Source organism: Hypomesus nipponensis, chromosome 18 (genome assembly GCF_054491055.1).
Source record: "Hypomesus nipponensis isolate SF chromosome 18, ASM5449105v1, whole genome shotgun sequence".
Lineage (NCBI taxonomy): Eukaryota > Metazoa > Chordata > Actinopteri > Osmeriformes > Osmeridae > Hypomesus > Hypomesus nipponensis.
The window spans coordinates 12482559-12509652 of record NC_140378.1 but is presented as its reverse complement, the minus strand read 5'-3'; the positions used below and the strand labels follow the sequence as shown (position 1 = coordinate 12509652).

At 50.1% G+C, this 27094-nt stretch overlaps 2 protein-coding genes across 4 annotated transcripts; one reads left to right on the top strand and one right to left on the bottom strand.

Moving 5' to 3' along the window:
• Nucleotides 1-378: 378 nt before the first annotated feature.
• kdm5c (lysine demethylase 5C) lies at nucleotides 379-13531 on the top strand. Of its 2 annotated transcripts, XM_084679176.1 has the most exons (29): nucleotides 379-701; nucleotides 2006-2153; nucleotides 2297-2374; nucleotides 2482-2604; nucleotides 2770-2940; nucleotides 3099-3233; nucleotides 4566-4622; nucleotides 5521-5644; nucleotides 5890-6167; nucleotides 6477-6635; nucleotides 6788-6907; nucleotides 6986-7144; nucleotides 7309-7490; nucleotides 7652-7814; nucleotides 7911-8030; nucleotides 8129-8323; nucleotides 8505-8686; nucleotides 8783-8907; nucleotides 8994-9141; nucleotides 9264-9354; nucleotides 9472-9836; nucleotides 9959-10097; nucleotides 10234-10413; nucleotides 10589-10708; nucleotides 10834-11598; nucleotides 11749-11791; nucleotides 11893-12092; nucleotides 12180-12371; nucleotides 12455-13531. In XM_084679176.1, exons 2-29 carry the CDS (start codon nucleotides 2010-2012, stop codon nucleotides 12461-12463), a joined length of 4767 nt encoding a protein of 1588 aa, XP_084535302.1. In that variant the 5' UTR covers nucleotides 379-701; nucleotides 2006-2009; the 3' UTR covers nucleotides 12464-13531. The 2 variants fall into 2 exon arrangements, with proteins under 2 accessions (XP_084535302.1, XP_084535303.1); XM_084679177.1 differs by lacking the exon at nucleotides 4566-4622 and having other exon boundaries at nucleotides 380-701.
• Nucleotides 13532-14724: 1193 nt separating this feature from the next.
• On the bottom strand, nucleotides 14725-26120 carry LOC146252172 (PDZ domain-containing protein 4-like). Of its 2 annotated transcripts, XM_084679179.1 has the most exons (8): nucleotides 26061-26120; nucleotides 19942-19995; nucleotides 19105-19415; nucleotides 18790-18877; nucleotides 18568-18666; nucleotides 18411-18473; nucleotides 18163-18264; nucleotides 14725-16716 (listed from the first exon to the last, which is right to left on the bottom strand). In XM_084679179.1, exons 1-8 carry the CDS (start codon nucleotides 26118-26120, stop codon nucleotides 14725-14727), a joined length of 2769 nt encoding a protein of 922 aa, XP_084535305.1. The 2 variants fall into 2 exon arrangements, with proteins under 2 accessions (XP_084535305.1, XP_084535306.1); XM_084679180.1 differs by lacking the exon at nucleotides 19942-19995.
• Nucleotides 26121-27094: the final 974 nt, after the last annotated feature.

Here is a 27094-nt window from a genome sequence, read left to right as displayed (position 1 = left end):
TATTTTTTGATAAACGACAATGTGGAAGGATTCATCACCACTCTGTTCAGGGTAAGCGTGTTTTATACGCCGGCGATCGCCACAACTCCTTGATTCTGAGTCGTAATCATTTACTAAAGACCCGGAATTGCAAATAGTCCAAATTTGTTTGGGTATTTTGAGGAAAGGTTAACAGATAGCCTAATCCATGTGCACATACTTTCTGAAACACACGTTACGATGGAATAAACACTTGATCAAATTAAATCCTAACCCAATGTGCTGAGAACCGGATGCCCCTAGCCCTTAAAAATGTATGACTAGTAGTCAGCTAGCTACCTTATTTCCTCTTAGTAGTATGCGTAGTAGTGCTATCTCTAGCTACGCTAGCTTGTGGGCGTCTAGAGACTTTCGGCTGTGCTTCGGCTGTGATGAAACTAAGATGGCGTTTAGCTTAGACAGGATGAACGGGGGATAGTGATGTTGGTCACATATTCATTCGATGGGGACACATCCAATGAGCTCAGGCACACTCATTAACATCCAAATGAGTCTACCAAGTGAATGTTTTTCAGTTCATAAATAAACGGAACGGAGTACACTTGTAAAATAAGCTGAAAACGGCCAACTTCGTCGGTAGCTAGCCCTAGTGCTAGCTAGCTAACTAGCTTAACTGGACCAAGCAAGCCTGCTAGTTCTCTATCAAACAACAACAGAGTGAGGTAAGACAGTAGCTACGCTAGCTAGCGTCAGAGTGCAAGGAGAAGGAAGTGTGATTGCATGGAGTCAATTGAACCAAATGGATAACTACTGTTACCATTAAACGTCAGTTGTTAACAGACATGGGATAGTTCTTTGGTATCTAATGCAGCTGATTGCAAAGTTTGCATTGCTGCCCGAGAGACGGGGCTGCTGGGATGGGCTGCTATGAAGTGGAGGCCGTAACGTTAGCTGCAGCCACCTTATCGTGACCCAGAGCTGAACAAAAGACCCCTCGAGCTCGCAAGACACGAATTGGATACACCACATTATCACCAACTTTTCATTACCTTTGGCCCTATTTGACTGAACGTAATATGACCAATACGGGGCCGTCTCCCTAATAATGTAAATAAGCCAGCTAGCCAATCTAAACTAATCAGTGTAACGTCTGGTCAGTATGCTTGCTAGCTTGTTTTGTAATATTTAGTGCGCTGTCGTGGACGTTTTACTGTGGCATATCCTTCTTTTGGCAGTAGTTTAGCCAACATCTTTTAGTAGTGGTTGCGATGTAATCAAGAAATAGACCAATATCAAAATTCTGCTTGTTTGTATTTTGCTGTGGTTTGTGTAGGTGTTTAAATGGCTTTCCTGCCACTGTGATTCAATAGGCCCAGGTGTTAATTAGAAAATCAGATAGGAGTGGAAACGCTCAATGTCTGCGTTTGTTGGCTTATACATATCGAGGAGGGGACCACCGTGGTACGATTAGGCAATCAGTTGGATCTCACAAAACAAACTCCATAAATGGGTTAAACCAAATATAAACAGCAATACATTTGCCATGCACGTGTTTATTTGGGTTGATGTCCAATACCCTTTGGATATAAATCCAATAACAAGCTAGCGAAAGGAAATTCATTTGATTGTTGTCTGTGTAGTGTGGGGGAGGGGTAAGAAAAGGGACCAGTGACGTGAACTCCTGCCCCAATTGGGGTTAACCAAGGTCTGGAATTGTATTTATTTCGAAATTAAATTGGAGTGTTAAGTTGTGTAATGTAATATTGAGCAAAAATTACTAGTAACAATTGTTTCTTCCAATTGGAAGAACTTGGAACCTCTCTGTAAAGGTTTAAGTGTGGCTCAATTAAACCCAAGGGGGAGTTTAATCCCTGTCCAGTCCAAACGGTTGATGAGAAAGAGGTGAACTAATCAAATGTAACTACAGGACTGCAGTACTGCAGGAGTGAACAATATAGTTGTTTCCATATCTTAACTAATAGTGATGCACTCACTCACTTGGGTCTTTTTGCCTTATTGTTGTCAGGGCGATGGAGGGGGAAGACTTTGTGCCTCCACCGGAGTGCCCAGTATTTGAGCCCTCATGGGAGGAGTTTCAGGATCCCCTGGGCTACATTGCCAAGATCCGTCCAATAGCTGAAAAGTCTGGAATCTGCAAGATTCGCCCACCTGCTGTAAGTGCTTTACTTTCACACACCTTTCAGTGAACCCAGAGTCATTTTGAACTGATAGTATTCTTAAGCCTTTTGTGTTTTGAAGTAAATGGTGTTGGAATTAATGTAGAGTTAAAGCTGACAGATGACTGTGCACCCCACAGAACTGGCAGCCCCCTTTTGCTGTAGAGGTGGACAACTTCCGCTTCACACCTCGCATACAGAGGCTCAACGAATTGGAGGTTTGTCTCTCTTCTACTTCTGATATATGAGGAGGACCTCAGGACTTCTTTCAGTCTGTTCAGAAGATTTCAATTCATACTGACCGTGCCCCTCTGTCCACCCATAGGCTGAAACCAGAGTGAAGCTCAACTACTTAGATCGGATCGCCAAGTTCTGGGAGATCCAGGGATCCTCTTTGAAGATTCCTAACATTGAGAGGCGTATCCTGGACCTCTTCAGCCTATCCAAGGTGCTGCAGACACATAAATGCACAAAACCTCCTGCATATGCAGACCTGTGCCAGCTATATCTTGGACTCAAATTATATATATATATATATATACACACACCATATGATATCTAAACTGTTCCCTTATGAAACTGAGCTAAGCAAATGGAGTATGGTCTGTTGCAGATTGTGATCGAGGAGGGGGGCTTTGAGACGGTCAGTAAGGAGCGCCGCTGGGCCCGTGTGGCCCAGAAGCTTGGCTACCCCCCAGGCAAGAACATCGGTTCTCTCCTGCGCTCGCACTACGAGAGGATCGTCTACCCCTTTGAAATGTCCCACTCTGGTGCCAGTCTGACGGTAACTTTATACTGTCCACTTATCTTTTTTGGGGGGGGCTTGCAAGGGTCTATCAGATCATAGGTGACTTTCACACAATGTTTGGCGCTGTTCATGACTGATGCCCATTGAGCTTTGATGGTTGTGGAAGGTTTACCGCTGTGTTTGTCTCCGTACAGCAATGTAAGCCAAAGCTGTACGACAGTGAGGAGGTGGATAAGGAGTACAAGCCTCACTCCATCCCCCTGCGCCAGTCGGTCCAGCCTTCCAAGACCAGCAGCTACGGACGCAGAGCCAATCGCCTCCAGCCAGACGTGAGTGGCACCGTGACAACAGTGACCCATATTTAACCCTCGACCTGGAGAACCCCACATGAATCTGTTTCCCCTCGATGCATTCTGTTCTGTCCAAGATCACTTCCTCTTTTGTCTTTAAAACAGGGACGATCACATTCCCAGCTCATTCAAGGGGAGAACTAGACATGTTTAATAGTCTAGCTTCTGAAACTGGGTATCGAAACTTTCTAACACATCTGTTAACAGCTGAAGAACAAGCACCTGCTCTTGCTATATTGGTTTCCATTTTTGAACATGTTGCAGTCAGTGAACCAATCTTCCCTTTTCTAAGTGTACTTGTGGTGTTGACTGACTGTCTTAATTCTAAATTGGTAGCTAACCGAAATGCAATAAACCCAATCCTTCCAGCTCGTGCCAAGTGGAGAGATCCAATACGTAGGGGCACTCAGAGCACATCCCAGCATGCCTTGCTCCATGTGCTGCCATGCTGCTGCAATGCATTCTGTCTGCTACTTCTGCCGTCTGCCTCATGTCTTTGTCTTCGGCTCCCTTATCTTCATTTGAAAATGGGTCAAGCAGACACACGGACAACACTTAAAATCATTATTCTAAACAGACAAAGTTTACTTACAGTTTACTTCGTTTCATGTTTCGGCCACAAACCATATAGGCCTACTATACACACACCATCTCTCTGTCTCTCTCTCTCATATAAATGCTCACTACATAAAGATTGTTCATTGTGTGACCATTACCATAGACCTCCCTCGCCCATTGTAGTTACTTTAGCACCATGTACTTCACCCATACACCACTACTCATACAGCATTGGTCTATTTGTTTGTGGTGTGTTAGGATCTTTGATTTGCTTCCCATGAACCTAACTCAAGTTGATATAACATATCATATAAATGTCATATAAAGGATACCAATAACCGGAAAGCTTTTTTACTGAGAAATCATCAGATGATTCATTTTCCTCCATACATATCTGATGATAGGGTTCAAGTAGGCTTCATGTACTTGGTTCCTCCATTTTTGCTCTTATTCTTTTAACTAGCTGTGCATTCTCTTAGTTTTTGTAATGAACTAAGAAGTGCTTGCATTGTCAAAATAAGTATAACCATGTTTGACAAGAATCCTTTTGTAGGTATCAGAAGCCTCTTGGCGGCACCCTGACTACTAAGCTATAAATAGTCACACATCTAGGTTGATGTATCAAATGAGATCCCTTCCCCATACTGTATATTTCCAGATTCTTTTTCTTCTGTGTACCTCTCCCCATCTCCTGGTCCCCTCCCCCCTCCCCATGTCTTAGTCCATTGTTGCTGTTATTGTCTCCCCATGCAGGGTCCAGAGGATCTGGCACCCCACCCTCTCACCACTGGCTCTCAACACATCTCTGCGGTACTGCCTCTCTCTGGAGCGCACATGTGTGCTCGCTCGCCTGCTCTTGGCTCCTATGTCTACCTGTGTCTGCTTTTAGACACAACCCCCCCCCCCCCCCTTACCTTGTCATTGATGGCAGACAGCTACTCTTACCTACAACTAACAACAAGAATGGTTCAACAGCAACCTGGCTTACTGGAGCTGTTTTTGTGTGTTGTCGTCTCACTGTGTTGCTTCAGTCCATCTGTGTTACGGCACCAGCTCACCTGTCTGTCCAAGTCTGCTTCTCTTTCTCACTCACACACACTCACACGGTGCTTTCTCTCTCTCACTCACTCTCGGTCCCTGGGTGAACTCTGCTTGGGTTGCTTTACTGCTAGGCAGTCTTGTGTGCCTCTATGCTGTGCTGATATGCCTGTTAGTGAAGCTCCTAGTCGCTCAGTGTTGCAGCATTACCGTGTGACTGCATGTGTTCTATTCAAAGCATCTCTCACGGTTGGAAAGGGGAAGGTTTTTGTGTGGTTCCTCTGTAATGCAAATCGTTTTGATACTAACTTAAGTTCAGAGTGCAGAAGATGCCCCAATAATTAATTTACCAGTTAGTCTGTTGAAGATCATTTAAGACAGTGTACCCCCCATATTGCTCCTTGTTCTTCTAGTCATCCGTTGGTAAGTGTGTGTACGTCTCTGGATGGTATTCTTCTCCATCCCAGTCGTGGATGCTCCCCCAGGTTTCCCAGCTTTGCAAAGGAGAGCCTGTAGTTCCCCTTTCTGAGCTAAGCTAGCATCACAGCCTCCAGTGGTCCAGAGCTGCGCTTTGTCCCTCCACACCCTGTATCCATCCTCTAGCTACTCTTGTTCTCTCAGCAAGGTGTCAGAGATGAGCCCGTGCTGACCTGTGACCTCTGCTCCTCAGCCGGACCCCACAGAGGAGGACATAGAGAAGAACCCGGAGCTGAAGAAGCTGCAGATCTACGGCGCGGGCCCCAAAATGATGGGCCTGGGGCTGGTGCCCAGGGACAAGGGCGTCAGGAAAAAAGGTATTCACCTCACCACCGTTATCCTGTGCCAGGTCCGTCACCTGAAAGCTGGGTGAACCACAGGGCGTGCAGGCTCTGATTTCAGCTCAATGACGGCACACCACTTTAGTGAGTCGATTTTGATGGAGAGTACCAAGGGCTGAGCCATGCAGAGTCCCTTACAAGACTGCTGGTTTTAACCACAGTAATGCTACGTAGCCTATGATCCAGTCAGCATGTTGACGGTCACGCTGTTGCTCCCGTAGAAGAGCTGCCTCAGACAGTGACCGTCCGTGACCCCGCCTCCGCCGCCGCCGCCACCACCGGCCCGGTCAAGGAGGAGCCGGGGGAGGTCCCCGCCAAGGAGGAGGACGTGAGCACGGCGCCTCCTCCTGCTCCTCCCTCTGACGTCACGGTGAAAAGTGAGGTGAAGGAGGAGCCGGAGGAGGAGAGAGGAGATGGGAAGGACGAGGATGGGGAAGGAGAGGGGCCCTGCACCAAGATGACCATGAGGCTCAGACGCAACATCAACAACCCCCAGTTTGTAAGTAGTAGACGCCTCCTGCATCCTTCACCACACCTCCCCTGCTCTCTGCAGTCTCATGGTGGGAACTAGAGTACAGCGGACCTACATTGGAAAGAGATCTTTTGCTAGAAAGCAGGCGCATGTTTGAAAGGTGAGGGAATGTTCTGTTTGTCTTGTATGAAGGGTAATCATCGCTCTGGTTTAATCAGGGGCTCGGTGTAGTATGAACATTACGTCTCCTTCACCTGATACATGTTAGATAAAGAGCCGGCCTCCGTAAACAAAGACCTCCTATCTTCACACAATCCCCCCTCTGTCCTGTCCCAGGTGGACTCGTTTGTGTGTCGAATGTGTGGCCGTGGTGACGAGGATGAGAAGCTTCTGTTGTGTGACGGTTGTGATGACAACTACCACACCTTCTGCCTGCTGCCGCCCCTCACCGACCCCCCTAAAGGCAACTGGCGCTGTCCCAAGTGTGTGGCTGAGGTGAGGACCACCATCAAACCCATGCAACCCTCTGCGTGCATTCTGCGTTTGTGGAGACAAGTGTTTGTGACAGTTTGCCAGTGTGTGACCCTGTGGGCCTGGCTGGTGACTAGCTGACCACAGCCCGTGACATCAGTCTGTTGTCTCCTCAGGAGTGTAAGAGGCCTTCGGAAGCCTTTGGGTTTGAGCAGGCCACGCGGGAGTACACTCTGCAGAGCTTTGGGGAGATGGCAGACACCTTTAAAGCAGACTACTTCAACATGCCCGTCCATGTGAGTCCAGCTCTATACCCTCATATATAGCATAGTAATCCATCTGTGCCACAGTGTAATCTAAGCGCGTGTGTGTAGATGGTTCCCACAGAGCTGGTGGAGAGGGAGTTCTGGCGTCTGGTCAGCAGTATAGAGGAGGACGTGACAGTGGAGTACGGAGCAGACATTCACTCCAAAGAGTTTGGCAGCGGCTTCCCAATAAACAACGGCTTGAAGGACCTCACCCTGGAGGAGGAGGTACCAGCTGCATCCTATCCCCTCCCCCACCATCAATAAGACACTAGTCCGTCTCCAGGTTCTGGCTAGAATGCACAGTATGTCAGTACTTTCTTACTTACAAATGCAATGTGTTTATTTTTCATAAAACCATCAAACTGTGCCGCCATGCTGGGTTGGACCAGGAGTACGCCCGCAGCGGCTGGAACCTGAATGTGATGCCGGTGCTGGAGCAGTCGGTGCTGTGCCACATCAACGCTGACATCTCGGGCATGAAGGTGCCCTGGCTGTATGTGGGAATGTGCTTCTCAGCCTTCTGCTGGCACATTGAAGACCACTGGAGCTACTCCATCAACTACCTGCACTGGTGAGACACCCAGGGCTGTTTAGCAGGGGTTTATCTGAAGACAGCTTGTTGGGTTTTAGACGAGTCGCAGCAGAAGGTGTATAGTTCACCTGACTGCTAGATGTAGTGGGTGATGGTTAACCTGTGTGTGTGTGTGTGTGTGTGTGTGTGTGTGTGTGAAGGGGCGAGCCCAAGACGTGGTACGGGGTTCCCTCGTTTGCGGCCGAGCGCCTGGAGGAGGTGATGAAGAAGCTGACCCCTGAGCTGTTTGAGTTCCAGCCTGACCTCCTCCACCAGCTGGTCACCATCATGAACCCCAACATCCTCATGGGCCACGGAGTCCCGGTCAGTCTCTCTCACACTCGCATTCACTGAGCTCGTCCTGGGATTGGACCTTGTAGACTGAGGGACGCCTTTGTTTGTTTCTATGCCTCTTTGCAGGTGGTGCGTACCAACCAGTGTGCTGGCGAGTTTGTCATCACCTTCCCCAGAGCGTACCACAGCGGCTTCAACCAGGGATACAATTTCGCCGAGGCTGTCAACTTCTGCACCGCAGACTGGGTGAGCTTCTCCTCCTTGGTCTTCATGAACGACTCCCCCGTGTCCTGATATCTCTGTGAAGTGGGTCATGTTGTTCTGCCCGTCTCCCTCGGTACCAGCTCCCTGCAGGCCGCTCCTGTATCGAGCACTACCGACGCCTCAGGAGGTACTGCGTGTTCTCCCACGAGGAGCTCACCTGCAAGATGGCCGCCTGCCCAGAGAAGCTGGACCTGAACCTCGCAGCAGCCACCCACAAGGAGATGTTCACCATCGTCCAGGAGGAGAGGAAGCTGCGCAAGGGGCTCCTAGAGAAGGTGCTCGACACACGGGACATGGGGAATGGCTGCGATGTGGATGTTTGTTTTGACTGCTAGTCTGTGGTCTACGTTAAACATTTAGATTACGCCTGTGGCTGGAGCAGGATGGGGAGCAGCAGCGGGGTTGTGGTTTCCTGAAGGCTGATGTGTGTGTGTGTGTGTGTGTGTGTGGCGTCAGGGCATCACGGAGGCGGAGCGGGAGGCCTTTGAGCTGCTTCCTGACGACGAGAGGCAGTGTGACAAGTGTAAAACCACGTGCTTCCTGTCTGCGCTGGCGTGTCAGAACTGTCCGGAGCGCCTCGTCTGTCTCTACCACACCCAGGACCTGTGTAGCTGCCCCACTAGCAAACTCTACCTCAGGTACTCACCCCCTACCAGGGTCTCTCTCTCCAACTCTCTCCTCCCTCTAATTGGGGCCCCCTCCTCACACTCCGGTCTCCTCTCTCCGCCTCCCAGGTACCGGTACACTCTGGACGAGCTGCTGTCCATGCTGCACCGGCTGAAGGTTCGAGCCGAGTCCTTTGACTCGTGGGCCAACCGGGTGAAGGAGGCCCTGGAGCAGGAAGAGGGGAACAAGATCGGTAGGAGAGGATCGCCCTGTAGACACCGATGCATGGGCCCAGGAAGTAGCATGGTGGATACTGAGGGTTTGTTTGCTGCCGTGCAGGCATCCAGGACCTGGAGGTGCTGAAGCAGGAGGCCGCAGAGAAGAAGTTCCCCGACAACGAGCTACTGCAGAGACTCAACACTGTTCTCACTGACACTCAACACTGCCAAAAGACCAGCACGGACCTCCTCAGCAACCCTCAAACCAGGTTACTCACACACACACACGCACCGTCCAAAGTGTCACAGCCACCTTCTGCACACGCAGCAAACGCCGCGCCGCCCCGCAGACGCACGGGGAGTGACGGGCCGCTGTGTGGTTGTGTTTCAGTGAGCAGCGGATGACCCTGGCTGAGCTGAAGGCCCTGGTAGAGAGGATGCAGAACCTGCCCTGTGTGATGAGCCAGCTGGAGGAGGTGCAGGTGAGCAGAGACCCACCGGCCCGGCCTGTTGACCCACCCCACACACAGCAGCCGCCACACGTCTCTTCCACTGTTAGCGTCCAATTGTCAGTTCATCGGCCGTCTCCTCCCTGCTAGGCGGTCCTGCGGACGGTGGAGGAGTTCCAGCAGCAGGTTCAGGCCGTGGTCAGTGACAGGGACTGGCGCCGGGACTCCCCTCCCGCGGAGCAGCTGCAGGCCCTGCTGGAGCAGGGGGCTGGCCTGCGGGCCGAGGCCCCGGAGTGCGAGCAGCTGCGCGGCCTGCAGGAGCAGGGCCGCTGGCTGGGCGAGGTGAGGCGGACCCTGGGGGGCGAGGTCACCCTGGCCGTCCTCAGGAACCTGATGGAGACGGGGTGCAACGTGACGCAGAGCGTCTCCGTGGAGACGGCCATGGCGGAGCTGCAGGAGCTGCTGACCATCGCGGAGCGCTGGGAGGAGAAGGCCCAGATCTGCCTGGAGCAACGGTGGGGCTGACACACACACACACACACACAGTCAGTCATGAACCGGGTCATGCACTGGGGTCAGCTTGTCTGCTGTAGACCTCTTACACCCCCACTCTCTCTGTCTTCTGGTGGGCGTGCAGGCAGAAGCACCCTCTCTCCACCCTGGAGGCCATCGTGAACGAGGCCCAGCTGATCCCAGTCAAGCTGCCCAACATCCTGTCTCTGCAGGGCTGCCTCAGCCGGGCCCGGGCCTGGGTCACAGACCTGGAGGAGATCCAGGTACTCCGTCACACCACTCTCCATAACTAACAGAACACTGACCAGCTCTTACAGCCCTCTTATATCTCCTTGTGAATTGTAAAAGCCTCCTGTTAGCTTGTCTCCTGCTGACTCTCGCATGTGTGTGTGTGTGCAGAATGGGGAACACTACCCGTGTCTGGATGACCTGGAGGGCCTGGTGGCCATCGGCAGGGACCTGCCTGTCTGCATGGAGGAGCTGAGGCTGCTGGAGCTGCAGGTGGCCAGCGCCCACTCCTGGAGGGACAAGGCCACCAAGACCTTCCTGAAGAAGAGCAGCCAGCACAGCCTGCTGGAGGTCAGGAGGGGCGCGGGGAGGAGGGGAGATCCCAGACACACAACCCATCTGTACTTTCATGATTGCAGAGGCCAAGTCAGATTAGTAGAGTTTCAATAAATATAGTAGGCTGACCTTTAGTGATGCATCTTGGGTTGTTGTGTGTGTGTGTGTCTAACCCCCCGCTGCCCTGCAGGTGTTGTGTCCCTGTGTGGAGAAGAGGAAGGAGCGGGGGGAGGAGTCTGGGCCCTTGGAGGAGTCTGACGTCAACACCCTGGGCCTGTCTGCTCAGGACCTGAGAGACCCTGGAGCCATAGTGAGTACCCTGCCTCAAGCCCTGCCCCACTCTCCAACCTGCCAACCCTCCTCTTGCCCGGCAACGGAACAGGGGAGTGTCCTTCCTGTGTGTGTAACATGCGTGTTGCCTGTGCCTCTGTGAAGGTGATGGCTTTCAAAGAGGGGGAGCACCAGGAGAAGGCTGGCATGCTGCGGCTCCAGAAGGTAAACCTGGCCAAGGCTGGACCGGAGGAGCTCCCCCACCACGAGGACAAGGAGAACGGCTGCTGGGGCAAGGACGCCATGGAGCTGGACACGCCCCTCTGCCCCGAGAACTCTGTGAAGGAGAACGGGGGCGGCGCCCGCACGTGCGTGTGCGGCGGGCGGCCCCGCGCCCCCCAGCTCCGCTGCCACCTGTGCAAAGACTGCTTCCACGGCGGGTGCGTCGCCTTCCCCTCCGTACTGCCCTCGTCGGGGCTGCCCGCCGACCCCCTCTGCTGGTGGGACTGGGACACTCGTTTCTTGTGCCCGCGGTGCCAGCGCTCGCGGCGCCCGCGCCTCGAGACCATCCTGGCTCTGCTGGTGGCCCTGCAGAGGCTCCCTGTGCGCCTGCCCGAGGGCGAGGCCCTGCAGTGTCTGACCGAGAGGGTCATCACCTGGCAGGGCCGAGCCAAGAAGGCCCTGGACACTCCCGAGCTGCAGGGGCTGCTGCAGAGGCTGGAGGAGCGCAGGGAGAGCCGGCAGGGAGAGCCGCAGGAGCAGCAGCAACAACAGCAGCAGCAGCAGGGCAAGGAAGAGGAGAAAGGCAAAGGGAACTCGGTGATTGTGCTTTCAGATTCGGAAGGAGGAGAGGGAGAGGACGGAGTGATTGATCTGACGGAGGAGGGGAACTCTCCCAAGAAGAGTGCCAAGGAGCTGAACGGCAGTCGGGTAAAGGACTCGAATGTTACCACTTGACCTCCCTTGCTAAAAGTCACTCAGGAATTTAGTTGACATGCATCCAGTTGAGTCTGCTGTTGGTCAGTGACACCTGTCAGCCTGTTTCTAAACCCTATAACCTGTGTGTGTGTGTACTTGCAGACTGGATGTGAAAATGGCATCAGTAAGAAGACACATGTTACAGGTAAGCTGCTAGCAGGGCTCTCCATCCCTCTGGTCCCCTAGCCAGCCAGTCCCGTGTCTGACTGTCCCCCCCTCTCCCCCCCCCCCCTCTCCTCCCCCCAGACGTGGGCTCCCTGCTGGGCCTCCTCCCCTCCCTAAAGGGTCCTGTGGTGGAGCTGTCCCCGAGCACCAAGGCCCAGCTGGAGGAGCTGCAGCTGGAAGGGGACCTCCTGGAGGTCACTCTGGACCAGACCCACACCCTGTACCGCGTCCTGCAGGCCGCATCCACGCCCCCGCGCCCCATGCTGCGCACACTCATCCAGGTGAGAGACCAGGAGGACACGTCAGCCACCAGAGCACAGCACAGTTCTGTGGTCATGTCCTGAGCCCTCTCTCTCCTCCCCTGCCAGATTGAGCTCCAGGAGCAGAAGGGGGCAGGTCGCGGGGGGCGGGCCAAGGACTCCAAGAGGAAGAGGAAGAGCCATCGGGGCGACTCAGGGGGAGAGGGGGGGCCACGTTCCCAGGACGCCTCAGAGTCCAAGAAAACCCGCCCCCTCAGCCACACCCCCTCACCTCACCTACCTGTCCAGACCCCCCCTGAGGTAACTGTCCCTCTCCTGCTCTGTTCATGTCCCCCAATGTCCGCCTCACCGCTGCCCTCCTAACCTCTCCCTCTCTCCCTCAGATATTGTGATATGGTTGGGGATGCAGCTCTCGAGGGAAGGAACGGCTCAAGTGTTGGAAGAGAGATGGAATGGACAGATCATTATGGGCCAGGAGACGGTGTCAAAATGTTGAAAAGATGCAGGACACCCCCCCCCCCCCCCCCCCCTGTCTCCCCTGTTCATCCCTCTCTGACACGTCTCCCCCTTCAAACACTAACTGACAGATCCGCATCGTCTACACTCCGCCCATCTTCCCCTACCCGATCTCTATCCACTCCTCCCTCCCTCCTCCCCTGTGCTCTCCAGCCACCCCCCCTCCCAGTGAACGTGTTTGGAGTGTGTGAGCTGGCATTGGCACAGGAGTGAGGCTCTCCGTCTTAATAGGGAAGCTGTCTCAGAGGTCAGTGGTCAGTATGCTATGTGTTCTCCGCTGTATTACACGGAAGTCCAACTGGCGCCTGTCAACGCAGGACAGTGCCGTTCAGTTGATCTCCCCGTCTTACTGAAGTAGACATGAATCCTTGGTTTCCTTTAGTCCGTTCATGGGTCATGAGTTCTACAGCGAATTGGTGACGGGGCGGTTTTAGATAACAGCACCGTGGTAACACTTGTATTTTTTGTATTGACTCTTGTGTTTGTTAAGGGTATTTGAGGGGACTTGCATTTTGAATGAATTCATAGAATATTTTGGGAAGTGTGAAAAACAGGCATTCATGTTTTTGGTGCTACTTTCCCAAAATAGACTTCTGGACCTCTTTTTCTCTCCTCCATCAGGCTCTCATTTTGTGGATTAGTTTTCACCCCCATCTGGACTCATTCTGATCCATTCTGTCTTTTACAGTCTGATCCTCTTTCTCGCTCTTTCATTTGCTCTCGCGCTTTCACTCTCAGAACTAAATTAAAGTTTCACTGTAACTCACTTTATCACAATTTACTTGTTCTCTGGGTTCAGATTATATTATTATTATTATTATTATTATTATTGATATTGCAGACACGCAGATGTCGTGAGTTTGTGTATAAACTTTTCATTTCAATGTTGCCTTTTGTTTCTTTTCACTCTTGTTAGAAAATAAAGGTTTAGAGTTGTTTTAGGATTCCTTGACTCCTGTCCTCTTTTGGAAAGTCTTATTCCTGTAATGAAAATGAAATGTATTCACACAGCAAGTTTCTTGAATTATATTGAAACCCTGAAACACCCTGAATTAAACCATTTCATTAGAAAACATTTTATTGTGAAATGTTTATTGAACTCATCACAAACACTACTGAACAAACATCACATCATATTTCTAGTCTTAACAGTTTTCACACCCATAAAAAGTAACACAGTCACGTCCACAATTTCACACAGATTTGACTCGTTTTCTTACGTACAGTATATGAAAAGTTGTTTTTAACATTTATTAAACATGCAAGTAACAGACTATTGAAGAACCCCTTTAAAACCTTTGATTGTTCCTTTGTACCACAGCAAATGACCAGCAGTATTGTAGTATTTGACCCAAGATGTCCGTGTCTGGTTGGTCCACTGAGTACATCATTCTGTACCTAACCATCTCCAGATCCTGGTGTTGTCTTTCTGGACCTGAGCAAACATCTCCAGTGATTAAAAATCATTCTGACAGCTGGGAGTTTGGCGTCCATTTTCAAAGGACAGTATCTGTCATGGAAGGAATTAGGAAATGCTATTCACTTCTATCTGCAAGGTGCACAATGTTTAGCCTTCCTGAATACACATGTCCTGTAGCAGTCATGTGACCTGTGCCTAGGGACTACCTTTGTACTGTGCTGTACCCAGCAGGCATGTGCTTCCCTGTTCCTCCTCCTGTTCCTCCTCCTGCTCAGTGTGCCCAGACGGATTATTATGTGCCTTTAATGTCACGTCTATTTTGTTAGCATTTTTCATCAAGTACCTAGAAATAGTTAGCATTCCCTCCTTGGTACCCAGTGTGCTTCTAACATGGCGGATCACTCCCAGTCACCACACACTCTGAAGGCTCTGTGGGCTTGATCTGTTCCTCACCTGCTTTCTCACTCAGGCAGCTTCTAATCATTCTGGTCAACTGTGGTTGTTCTCTCTGTGCCGTACAGTCCCCTCTACCAGGCTGTGATGACTAAGCAGGAGCAGCTGGTGTTGTCTCTCTCACGCCACCTCTCTCTCCTATCTACAGTGACAGAGCACAGATGGTGCTGCTGTGAGCTTCACAGCCCTTCTCAAGAGTCAGTCCCACATTTCTCCCACTTCCCTCTCCTCCTCCGCTCTCTGTCCGTCCGCGCATCCTGTCTGTCAGACGGTGGTGACTGACAGCAGGGGGTTGTAGACCTTCTTCCCATCCGGTGACCTGGTGCCGTGAGCCAGGAGCTCCTGGATGGTGATCCAGTTGTCGAGGATCCGGCGACTTCGTTTCTTCATGCTCCTCCGGTGGCAGAGCTCCAGGATGGTGGCGGGCTCCTGTGGCTGTGGCGCCCCCTGCTGGCCGCCCCCACCCCCCTGCTCCCTGTCGCGCTCCCTCAGGCAGTCCAGGCGGCTCTGCATCATGAACTCCCTGCGGCGGCGGTGCTCGCGGGCCCGCAGCAGCTGCTGCTTGCGCTCCTCCTTGCTCCAGTAGCGGCCCATCTTCATCTCGCTCACGGCGTCGTCGTCTGTGGTCATGCCGCTGCGCTCCTCTCTGATCTTGATGGCGCGGGCCTTCAGCAGGCGGTCCCTCACGGGACGCTTGGCCACGTAGCGCGAGCCGTCGCTGCGCACCTTCACCTTCCACTCCATGCGGGGGGAGGCTGGCGGCAGGGGCGGGGGGACAGGTGCTGGGCCCTGGGGGATGTCCTTGCAGGTGCTTCCTAGGCTCATGGGGCTGGCATCCCCCTCGGTCCCCAGGCTGCCCTCTCTGGCCGTGTCCCTGCTCCCCAGACCCTCGGAGGCAGAGGGGGAGTGCAGCTGCATGCAGCTCTGGTAGCGCTGGGGCAGCCTGGAGCCTGACTGGCGGCGAGACAGATAGGGGCTGTTCTCTGCACTGCGGCCCCCTCCGCCCTCTGGTGTGCCGTTAGCCTTGGGGCTCCTCTTGGCCGCTCCGTCTGAACCCCTCCTGACCCCACCGTCACGGGACAAGGATCTAAACTTGGCCCCTGGGCTGGAGGTCTTGGCCCCCACTCCTCTCCTGTGGCTGGTTGGTGAATATGGCTGGTTCAGGTTAGCCTGTCCCCTCTCGGCCCTCTCTCCCCTCCCCACCCTCTCTCTGTGGCGGCTGGGGATGCGAGGCTGCAGCTGGGAGTCTGCCCCCTCCAGGCTGTGTCCATGATCGTTGACCAGAGGGGTGCTCCTACAGCTCTCTCCTCCAGTGTTGTATGCGCTGGTGCTGTCCTTGTCGGAGCGCTCTCTCTCAGGGACCTCATTAATGTCAGACAGCTCGTGGTGACAGGACTCCTCAATGAGCAGCGAGGGCCCGGCCCCCCGTGCGGCCCCGGCCCCGACCTCCTCCTCCTCCAGAGGCCAGGCCTTTAGACAGCGTTCCCGGAGCTGCTGCATCTTCTGGGCCCTCAGGATGTTACGGCATTTGAACTCCAGGTGGCGCAGCTCCTCCTCCAGCAGGGCCATCTCGTGCTGCATCATGCTCTCGTTCCGGTTCACATCCAGAGGCAACGGTCCCCCGCCGCCCCCTCCTGGGCCCCCCCCTCCTGGGCCCCCCAGCGGCAGCAGGGCGTTACCGTTCTTCTCATAGTAGCACTTGATCTCCAGCAGCTCCCTGTACCTCTCGTACTCCTCGTCTGTCAGCCCAGGCATCATCATCATCACAGGGTCTACCGTGTAGGCTCTCTCCCCTCTCTCCGCCTGCTCCAGAACCCCTCCTCCCACACACTCCAGCCCCAGCAGGGAGTCGGCACTGAAGTGGAGGTCGCGAGAGTGCGTCAGGGGTGGGGTGTCCCCGCGGCCAGACAGAAACTTGCGCATGCTGCCGGGCGTGTTGGTGGCGTTGGTGTTGGACGTGCTGGTCTGGTCGTCTCCCAGGAGGTCATGCTCAGACGACTCCTCGTTGCGTGTGCTCTCGTCGGTCCGGCCCACGCCACTGTCCAGCTCCTGGCTGTTACTCAGCACGGTGTGCAGTAGGCCGGGAGAGTCCCTGTTCAGGGGGCGGCCTCGTACCCCCATCACACTGCCCCCCACGCCCCCGGGTCCCGTGCCCAGCATGGAGGGGCTGTTCCTCAGCCTGTGTGGGCTCGGCAGGTGGACAGAGTTGTCCAGAGGCTCCAGTTCCAGTTCGTCTGGATCCAGCTGGTTGTCATTCTAAGATGATTGGTTGATGGAGTTGATTGTAGATCATTTTCATTGTGGAGTGTTGAGGGAAAGGGAGAAAAAGACATTGACATAAATGTTTTAGGATTGTTTATGATCCTTTTCACTCCCCATGTGTAATGTTTCTCTACCACATCTCCATCACTAGGTGGAGCCAGAATAACGTGAACCCTAAACATTGCTAAAGATTCTGTGGTGTGGGCTGTTTTCTCTGAATGGGTTGACTGGGTAAGAGTGAATTTATCGTCAATGAAATACACATGATATACGAAATCAACAAGAAGGAACTGAACTATCTCCTTTGAAATTGATATCTGTAGGAGAACACAATGGCCAAACAACTGTCAATATAATGTTGTTGTTATGTGTGATCTTTTTAATGTTATTTCTTTTATTTTTCTGCATTACCATTGTGATTGGCCTCTGCAGAGATGCTGATCAAATGTATATGCAAATAATCTAGTTTAATTTGGCAAACAATTCACTGCTTTAATCAAAGTTGATCACCCCTAATTGATTTGATTCTAATTGGAATTGTTTTCAGGCTGCGAGACAATAGCATTGATTGTCTTCATCTTCATTTGTAGTCTAGCAGGCCCTTTGCTCCATCTCTGTCTTGCTCCCCAGACAGGGAACTAAGCCCCTAATCTCTGCTCATATATTTATCCTGATCATTCTCACTCCGCCTCCCTACCTCGGTGTGTTAGGTGTGAGACTAGGTTGATTAAGTAGATCTTGTAATCATAGTTCAATGTTAGCATACTACACATCACAATTCTCCCAAGATACAAAAGCTCGGAACATCTCTGCAGTAAAGTGTGTGTGTGCACGTGGCTGTGTGCGTGACTGTCTGGATTGGGGAGAAGACTAAATTTTAATGGCCCTCTTAAATCTGCCCTCTAGCTTTTTCTTGTCTGCCCATGTGAATGGAATTCCGATTTTCTCTGTGTACAATACCCATGCACACATTTTGATGTGTGTGTACTCAGTATTAACATGGTAAACAGTGCCGCCCCATCTGGTTGTGTGTGTGTAATGTCTGAGCTCAGTGACTAGCTGTTTGGGAGTGGGACTGTGTTCTCAAATTTGTTGAGCAGGGTGACCTTGAGGGAAACAAAGCAACATGTTCTTAGCACAGTGAAAACCATCCGTTTCTCCCCTTAATGCTCGTTATCTTTCCTTCCCACTCCCTCTCTATCAGTTCTTTCACCTCACTCCTTGTCTTTACTCCTTTCACCTTTCTTGTCTACTTTCAAGTGCACTTGGAGGGAAGGGATGCACAGATAGACATTTGTGTAAATAAAGACGGTGGTGCAGTGTAGCTGAGCATCAGTATACTGTGGATCATCTGTCATCTGTTACTGCAATACATCCCTTCTCATGTCATGGTAGCAGCCCCTTTCCCAGGAACATAGCAGGAGTGAAGGTGGGCCTCACCTCAATCTCAGGCCGGGCCAGCAGCAGGGAGATGTTGGTGCTGTCCTCCCGGGTCAGAATGGCCACGGCCTCTTCCCTGTTCTGAATGTCCACCCCGTTGATCTGAGACAAACACCACAATATGAAACAGAGCTATGGCACCTGTTCATTATTAAGGCCAGTTGTCTGTTAAATTGCGGCATTTTTACTGGGTGTAAATGTCACAGTGAACAGCGGTGATTCACTGGTTCAGTACAAAAGGGATGTACCTGGAGGATTCTGTCTCCCTCACGAATGCGGCCATCTATTGCAGCTATACTGTTTGGGTTGACCTAGACAAAGGGTGACCGTGTGAATGCTGGGTGATAAGCATCTTGAATATCGTAGAGACGATATGTGTCTCTTTAACCTTGAAGGCTTCCTCACCTCTCCTACATATATGCCCAGATCCTCCTCCTCATCTGTCCTATAGCACACTGTCAGCCCCAGCTTGTCCTGCTGACGAGACTTATACAACTCCACCTCCTAATTCAAACACACCATGACACACAAAGGGTCTGAGCTGAGAACACACAGGTACTGAAGCAGAAGATAAACAGGCTGATCATGGTCTAAGTTGGACAGTCTGAAGAGAAAAGGAAGCAATACCTCATACTCCAGATCATCCTGTCTGTCCACCTCATGATGAGTGATGTCAAAGTAGTCGTTGGGATCATAATATTCAGGCTCTATGAGCCTGTGAGGGAATCATGAGAGAGGGGGTTTCAGTAATGAAGACCAACAGGCTGCCCTTTTCTTCATGCTCCATGAATGGATGGGATGAGACTCTTCACATCCACTAATGTCAGGGGTTTGACACTGGCATTAGGCTCTCTCTGTCTCTATCTTTCTGTCTCTCTGTATCTCTCTGTCTCACACACACACATTCAAACATGCACATTCACACACTCACAGTGTACTCACAGCTCGTTGAGTAGGTAGGGCTCCAGCAAGGGCGGAAGAGGAGGGGAGGGGGGTGGGTGGGGAGGAGGCGGGGCCCCACAGGGGTGGTGGCTGCTCTTGCCCAGGGTCAGCATGTGCTGGAAGCTGATGTCAGTCTGGGTGCAGCTGTCCACACAGTCAGCCATGGCCACAGTCAGGGCCCCTGGCCCCCCTAGGCCGGCGGCCAGCCCAGCCCTCCGCCTGGCACCCCGCCTCAGCATGTGGGACAGCAGGGGGTCCCGCACGTCCAGGCACGGCTCCCCAGACACACGAGTCAGCTCCTTACCATTCACCTGGATCACAGAGATAACACCGATCAGAGAGGAGGGGAGGGGAGGGGAGAGATTGGTGGAGAGGGAGAGATAGAGAGTACAGAAAGCCAGGCACCACATTGTAGAGAGGCAGACGGTAATGAGACAGGACAGGTCTTGAACTAGTGCAAGGACAGCCTATAATATGCAGAGGGTTAGGTGAGCAGATGAATCGACCCTCATCAGCTGTACTTTCAGACAGGCAAGGTTAGTTCACAGTGTGCCGCGCTGACCCACATAAACACAAACACTCACACAACATGAAGAGAGAAAAGCTGGTACTGTAGCAGTATACACATACAGATCAGAAACAGAGATCTACTGTAGAGTGGTTAGTGTATCAGGCAAAAAGGAAAAAAGATTGTGTTCAGATCAGAGCGCCCGGAACACATAATACTACATACAGTAGTATCTAAGTAGCTTGAAAGAGCTACACATGTATCACCTAAGAGTGGTTCATACATGACATCACACAGAGCAGGGGGATAGTAAATATGTATACTGTAACCTTCAATCGACCGTCTGCATCAAAAGAACACAGCATGCTACTGATATGACTCTTCTGTGGAGAGAGGAGGAAAAGAGGGAGGGGAAATTAAGAGTTTAAATGAAGTTGAAATGATGAATACATGTAATAATCTGTGAGAAACCCTGGAGGAGACCAGGTTATGATCAGTTAATGACTGTTGAGAATCCCTGGCATACTGCCGTAGCTTGGCCAGGCTGTGGTCTACATGACTCTCACAGTGTGGATCCACACAGTTTACATACACTAAAGAACCAGATACCTGCAGGTCCTGTCACAGCAGAAAAGACACAGTCTCTATTACACAGGTGACCATTTTCAGTCCTCATGATATGAGTCTCTCCCTCCCTCTCTCTATCTTTGTGCCTATATCTCCTCAATGCCCCCTGCCAGTTCACACAGGGAGAGCCAGAGAGAGTGATTCATAATTAGGGATTAGTGAGTGTAAATCTGCTGAAGAAGTCACATTTAAACAGCAGGAATGTTGCTCTGGGGTGACTGAGCTGTGTTCAGGAACAGCATGTACAGCAGTGATCCTGGTTAAAGGGAACCAGACTTCTCACCTTAATCTGTTTAAAGGTGAAATATCAATTTACATTACTGTTCCCATGAAATAATAATGATATTAGCAGAATCTAAGATTATTCTAGAGTCTTATCAGAATAAAAGGGATCATGCTTGTACATGTGTGTTTGTGTGTGGAAATGTTAGCCCTTCCATGTGTTTTATGGAGAGCTGTACGCAGCCTTGAGAAACAGCCACATAGCCAGACAGCCATTGTGTAAGTACACAGTGCATACACTGACCTTGGCTGTCTGAGGGGGTCCACATCTTCACTACCCTCCCTCTCTCCCTCTGTCTCCCTTGTACCGCCCCCTCTCTTGCCTCCCCCAACCCCCATTTCTTTCTCGTTTTCTTGTCCCCTTCATATAATTGCATGTCAAATTGATGTTCCCCAGTGCAGCCAACCACAAAAACTTTCTTGCCACATTCGCCTTCCATTTGGTGTTCTTGCCCCTGTTCTTCCCTCCCCCTGTCTTTCCTTCCATTCCTCTCTCCCGTTTTGCCTAGGTATCTCTGTCTGTGCATTCTGTCTGTTTTACACCGTGTGTCCTGACTCTGTCTCGTTCCTTTCAGTGCTGCCTCAGCACTTTTCCTTCCCTAGCCCCTCCCTGGAGATGGCATGAGCACAATACTCTATTCCAGGCCCTCTCCTCTTCTTCCCCCTCTCCTCTCTCCTCTCCTTCCCCCTCTCCTTGCCTGTTTGTCCTTCCCCATGCTAATGGCCTTCCATAAATCTCTTGCTGTCCTTCTGTCTTAATGGCTTCTCTCACTTGACGACAAATAAGTAGAACGCTTCTTCACTTCTCATTCACAGTGAAAAGGAATTTCCATGAAGCAATGCGGTGATTTTAATTTCAAGGTATATTGAAATTGTATCAGTCAAATAGCTTGTCATTCTTTAGGAGGAGACATTGGCTTTCCATTTTCATAAGCTTACTCATTTTCACAGTCTACCTCTATCTTTTCTCCCTCAGAATGGGTGTTTCCCATTGTTCCTCCAGCTTGCATCCACAGGAAAACCATGAGTTGTTTTTCCAACACTGATCTGAGTAGCGGTGAGAGGCGGGGCCTGTTAGCAGATTGCCCTTAGGACATGACTGACAGGTCTGAGAGCACTAGGACTGAGGGGGGTCTCATTCATTATCTATGAGAGCTACTGAGATTGCTCTGCGTATGACTTCATACAAGGTAATGGTTGTGGTGCATTAGAGGGACACTCTTGACATGTGGAATGCATTATACACCTCACTGGCCTGTTAGCACACACAGAGGTTAGGAGGTCAACACCTCCAGTCTGACCTCTGAATTCTTCCGCTAATGCCACTCTACAGTCATGCCCAATCCTTCAGCAAGGGTGTGTTCTATACGAGACTGAATTGATATTAGCTCTGATGTATATTCCTGTCATGGCGTTGCCTACCTTATTCTGAGTTACACGGCGGGGGGTGGAGGTGGAGGCAGTGGAGATAGTGGGAGGGGGAAGATGAAAGAGAAGCATAGTTCAAAGGCATGAGCGAGAAAAATTCTGGGTAGATGCTGATGGAGTGAACAGGGGGAAGGGGAGGAAGGATGAAGGGAGGTGAGGAAAGAGTCATGAAATAGAGGGACAAAGAGAGACATGGAGCTTTTGAGGAATGTTAGTGTGTGTGGTAAATACTGAGTGAGAGTGACTTACAGTTTTAAACTTTTTTTTTCCAAATTGCAGCAACACGCCTAGGAAGCCCAGTGTGTGGGCCCTAGTGGCTGAGGGATACATGAGAGGATTATCTAAGCTCCTAATGTGCAGACTCAGGTCTACAGTACACCAGACACCAAAACACACATACACGCATATGTAGTCCACAGAGGGGTTTACACAGAATACAAAATTCTGCATTACATTGTAGCATAGTGCTTAACAATGGCATATTGTGAACGTCCAGAGTTTTTTTTTATTGCAGCAGCTCCACAGTGCCCCAGGCCTGCCCCCCACATATTGAATTCTACTTGTTCGGTAATTGATTTTTCTCATCTCCCATGCTTTGAAGGGTGCAGCTTGCACCTCTTCAGAAAATCAATTAATCCAGAGACACAGGTCATCTCCACCACTGCTAACCCCAGTTGTTTGATATCACTGGGGGACATTTATGTAGGCCACTGGATATCAGCAAATTGACAAATTCGAGCTACTATTGATTTAAAGACTATTTACACATTTAGACAAACTGGGAAAAATGAACGAACAGGGAAGGGATAACCTATCAAAACAAAGGAATTAGAGGATAGTTGGTTTGGCATCAAGTCCAACTGGGTACGTAATTCTTCTGTCAATGTACAGTAAATTAATACTTCACCATCTATCTTCAGAATGTACCATTTAATGGTGTCTATCTGTCTGTAATTCTGTCTTCCTAGCCCCCCCTCTCATTCTAAATCTCTGTCCATCTCTTCTCGCTCTGTCTCTGTCTCCTGTTCAATGCAGAAATGGGAGAGATGTGCAGCCCACAAAAACTCTCTCCATCTGCCCTTCACCCGATCACAAGCATGACAAGCCTGAAGGTGAAAGAACTGGAGCACATCTGTCCACATATACACACACATGCACAAACAAACTCACACACTAACACTTACACAGCAAACACACACTCTCAGGCACACTTTATCAAATACAGTTCATAAACAGGGTGACAAGCAGATATTAATGTTGATGCTTAAAGTCCAGCAATGCAAGACTCCATATAAACTTTTAATAGGTGTGTCTACTGCATTTAATTATCCAGGCAAAAGGCCCAGGAGGTGAGGCAAGAGTGATTAAGATATCGATGGTATCGACATCATGCACATATTATTTATCAAATCATTTATCTATCCATTTCACTTATTAATACATTGATATGTCTGCATATTGAGATCCCGCCGATTGAGTGTTTTTGAGTATATCCAGTTTTGGTGGGTGTGTTCTAGTCTGTGTGTGTTGATCTAATACATGTTTGTGTCAGCATGTTATTGATATGTATGGGTGCTCGCTGCTTTCACTCTGTGCATGTCAGTGTCTTTCTGTCAGTGTCGAGAAAAAACACATTAGGCTTGTTTAATGACTTCCGTTGCCATGGCAACTACCTCCCATTGAAACCCATTCTACAGAGAGTAGAGGGGAAAGAGTCTGAGGGGCCTTAGGGGTGGTGAGGGAGTCTAGGGTGTGGGGGGTGCAACACAAAATGGTTACTGGGGAACATCGATCTTCTGGTTAGTTTGTTAGTCATGCACTGCACCCATGTGATGTACTGTAACCAAGGCCTCTAAATGTTATAGGCTGGATGGTATCCAGTACCATCTATCTCTTTAGTCTAGGGAAAGAGGAGGCAGAAGTGATGGCATTTATTATTATGGGCGTGTTCCCTTGTGAACATGTGCAGCACTCTGTAATTATTACATCCTCTGGCAAACGAAAGTGCAATAGATTACAAAATCTGCTCTACAGAGTGTAGATAGACCCAGTCTGTTTTGATGTAACTGTGAGAGAGTATACCACTCAGTGGACTGAGTCTAATTTGCTTGTGTAATTGGGCATGTTTGTAAAATATACGAAACAAAGCAGAAACCCTCAAAAGAGCCATGCAGTGATTCACAAACCCGTGAAATGTGGAGGTAATGTAATGAAGTATTTTTGATGAAGAGAATCTCTCTGTACTGTGTTTTTGGCATGGCGTTTGAGCCAATCAACCATCTGTTTTGTTTCTAAATTACTGTCAGAGTAACAGAATCCATGGTAATTACATTTCAGGTCAATTAGTTAGCCTTTTTGACTTTTTTTGCTTTAAATTGACAAAGGCTCCTTTTTGTAGTTGTTTACTCTTGACAAACACTTCAGAGTAGAAAGAAATGCACTTTGTGTTCTTTGTGAGGATTGGATCCAGAGTTCTAGATCTGATAATACACAAGCACACACACCCCTTCACCACCTTAAAGGAACCTCATTCGCTTTGATTGAATCTCATTCACCGTAAAATAAAACAATGACAGACATGTAGACACAACTGTCTTCCATGCTCTGCTCCCAACCACACCCATGTCTGGAAACCACAGTCAGTCTGGGGCTGCGGTTGTCTGGAGGAGCAGGGTGCATTGTGGGCTGCTGGAGCTTGTTCCCATAGGCAGACACACCCTTCTGCACTGCTGACTTCACAGAAGTTTAAGCACCTGATCGGTGGCATGATTTCATTTATATTTGGAGTCGCGTGACCTGCATATGGTCCGTGCCTTTATATCTGACTCCTGTTAAATAGGGGTCGCTGAATGCTGAAAACACTGCCAGGCCTTTCAAACTACAACATGCTCTCTGTCTCTATCTCTGTCTCTCTCTCTCTGTCTCTCTCTCTCTTTCTCTCTCTCTCTCTCTCTCTCTCTCTCTCTCTCTCTCTCTCTCTCTCTCTCTCTCTCTCTCTCTCTCTCTCTCTCTCTCTCTCTCTTTCTCTCTCTGCCCCAGGGATCTGTAAAGTCACTCAAGCCTCCATATTCGTCCCTGTTCTGTGAAGCGCTCAAATCAATTACTTTTGTCATCTGAGGGCAAACATCAGAAAAATAGCCCTCTCCATCCTTCTTTCCCCCAGTTTTGTCTTCAATCTGTCCTTCCTCTCAGCCTCATTACTGTACCTCTGGCTGTGCTCAGCCTCCTTCAGTCCTCTCCTCTGGCTTGGCGTGGCCTCAGGCACCAGATGCAGCTCTGCTAACTGGCACACGCAGAATCCCAAAGCTGGGCTCCACCAGAACAATAATTTGAGCCTCTGACTGTGGCCAATGATTGGTGTTTTCACCAATCTTGTTTTTTTGGTTGTTTTTTTTTACATACGCAACACCAGACAGAATCCTTTCAGTAGAATTGTTCTGTTAGATGTGCTTAAACAGGGACTGTACAGTCTGGCTTCACTTGGCAGACACAGCTGAGGTTGTAACCGTGGCAACCTTAGAGAGCACCCCTTACTATAACTCTTTAGTCAGCCTGTAACCATCCCCCTGCTTCCTTCCTTCTCTCTCTGGGCCTCGCTCAGTCCCAGAGGATGCATGTTCCAATCTCTTCCAATCTCCCTCTCATACTCACTTTAGCACTTCACACAGGCTTTGATGAAAGTATTAAAATATGAATCAGTATAATGTCAGGATTATTTTGAGGATGCATAAGAGGTTGCAATGTATTTTATGATCTTATCTATGTTTTTGTTATCACACATTTCCTATCTAGGGTCTACTAATTATACAATCATCATTTCAATGACATTGTGAACAATGATTTACTCAGCCAAATTGAGTAATGAGTCGTACAGTAATGAGTTGTTGATATTATTGTTCAGACATGTTCATCAATCCTTAGGAAGGATTATGGTGCTTAATATTTATGGTGGGATGGGATCTCCAAACCAGTGAGCATGCTGATGCTGGTGAGCTGATTGTGATGGATAACTAGTGCAAAGAGATGTCATCAGCTTAACAGAACGGTCCGGGTGTTTAGAAAAGAACCAGGTGTTGGTAAAAGAACCCAGGGAGGAAACAGGCCCACTCACCTGGAACATGACCCGGTACTGCTCCTCCGGCTTCTGGACCACACACATGTTGCATCCCATGGTGACCAGGATCTGGCTCACCCAGATGATCAACACAGATGCCCAAATCAACACGTTTGTCCTACCCAGACCAACAGAGTTTGGGTGTCGCTTTGTGTGGAGACACTTGTCACCTAGACTCTCTCCTTTCAGGTCTGGACAGTAGAGAGTTTCCCAGTTGATTCTTCTATCTTTTCAGTCCGATTTCACATTTTACAATTGAGAGGAGATCCTGTACAAAGTGTTCTCAGAGGCAGTAGCGAAACAAATACAGCAGTCCATCCATCAGTCTCTGTCTCCATTGCAGAGTGACAAAATGCTGATAAGTTCATGTGGACAGAGTAGCTTCAGTCTCAAATCACGTTGTCGGCAACTGCTTTGCTTTTGCACTGCTGAGTCACGGGTAAAAAAAAAAGGAGGTTTGTAGGAATCGGTGGAAACAGAGAATGAGGTTGAGTACAAACAGCAGTTTTTTCCTTTTATAATTTGTATGTACATTAGACTGAATGCAATGTAACAATTTTAGATGACTTGTCATTGTTGGCTGCTTGACCTCCCCTGCAGCTACATGACGTGCATGGCTGTGTCGTGTTCTTATTTGGTATACAGCACAGAGCCTGACTCTATGTTCTGAGAGAGGGGAGCTTTTCCCAGTAGAACTTCCACTGAACTCGCCCACGCTCACCCCCAGGTTTCGTCCTCCGAGCTCTAATCCGTTCAACAGCGCTCTGTATGAAACACTTTCAAAGTTTCAGAAACCAACCGCGCTGGTATCAAAGAGCCTCTCCGAGTTTCTTTTTTCTTCCCGACTCCCACACTGAGTTTCCCAGCTCCTTGGCTCTGCTCTCTAGGTTCACAGGGGAATGGCTGGGACGGGCTCCTGAGATAACCTCTCTCTGCTCAGGCTCTGACACGGCTCTGTCAGCTCTCCCACCGGGACTGTTACCTGCTCAGCACTTTCCTCCCCCTGGTGTTGGGGTGGTCACTGACACCTC

What these genes read in the sequence shown, in the direction of transcription:
- kdm5c (XM_084679176.1), top strand. Translation starts at nt 2,010, where the DNA reads ATGGAGGGGGAAGACTTTGTGCCTCCACCGGAGTGCCCAGTATTTGAG. An exon ending in ACTCTGGTGCCAGTCTGACG is followed by an intron (nt 2,941 to 3,098) that starts GTAACTTTATAC and finishes GTCTCCGTACAG; the next exon opens with CAATGTAAGCCAAAGCTGTA. An exon ending in ACCTCACCCTGGAGGAGGAG is followed by an intron (nt 7,145 to 7,308) that starts GTACCAGCTGCA and finishes GGGTTGGACCAG; the next exon opens with GAGTACGCCCGCAGCGGCTG.
- LOC146252172 (XM_084679179.1), bottom strand. Translation starts at nt 26,120, where the DNA reads ATGGGATGCAACATGTGTGTGGTCCAGAAGCCGGAGGAGCAGTACCGG. An exon ending in CCCTACCTACTCAACGAGCT is followed by an intron (nt 18,878 to 19,104) that starts GTGAGTACACTG and finishes ATTCCCTCACAG; the next exon opens with GCTCATAGAGCCTGAATATT. An exon ending in AGGGAGACAGAATCCTCCAG is followed by an intron (nt 18,265 to 18,410) that starts GTACATCCCTTT and finishes TGTTTGTCTCAG; the next exon opens with ATCAACGGGGTGGACATTCA.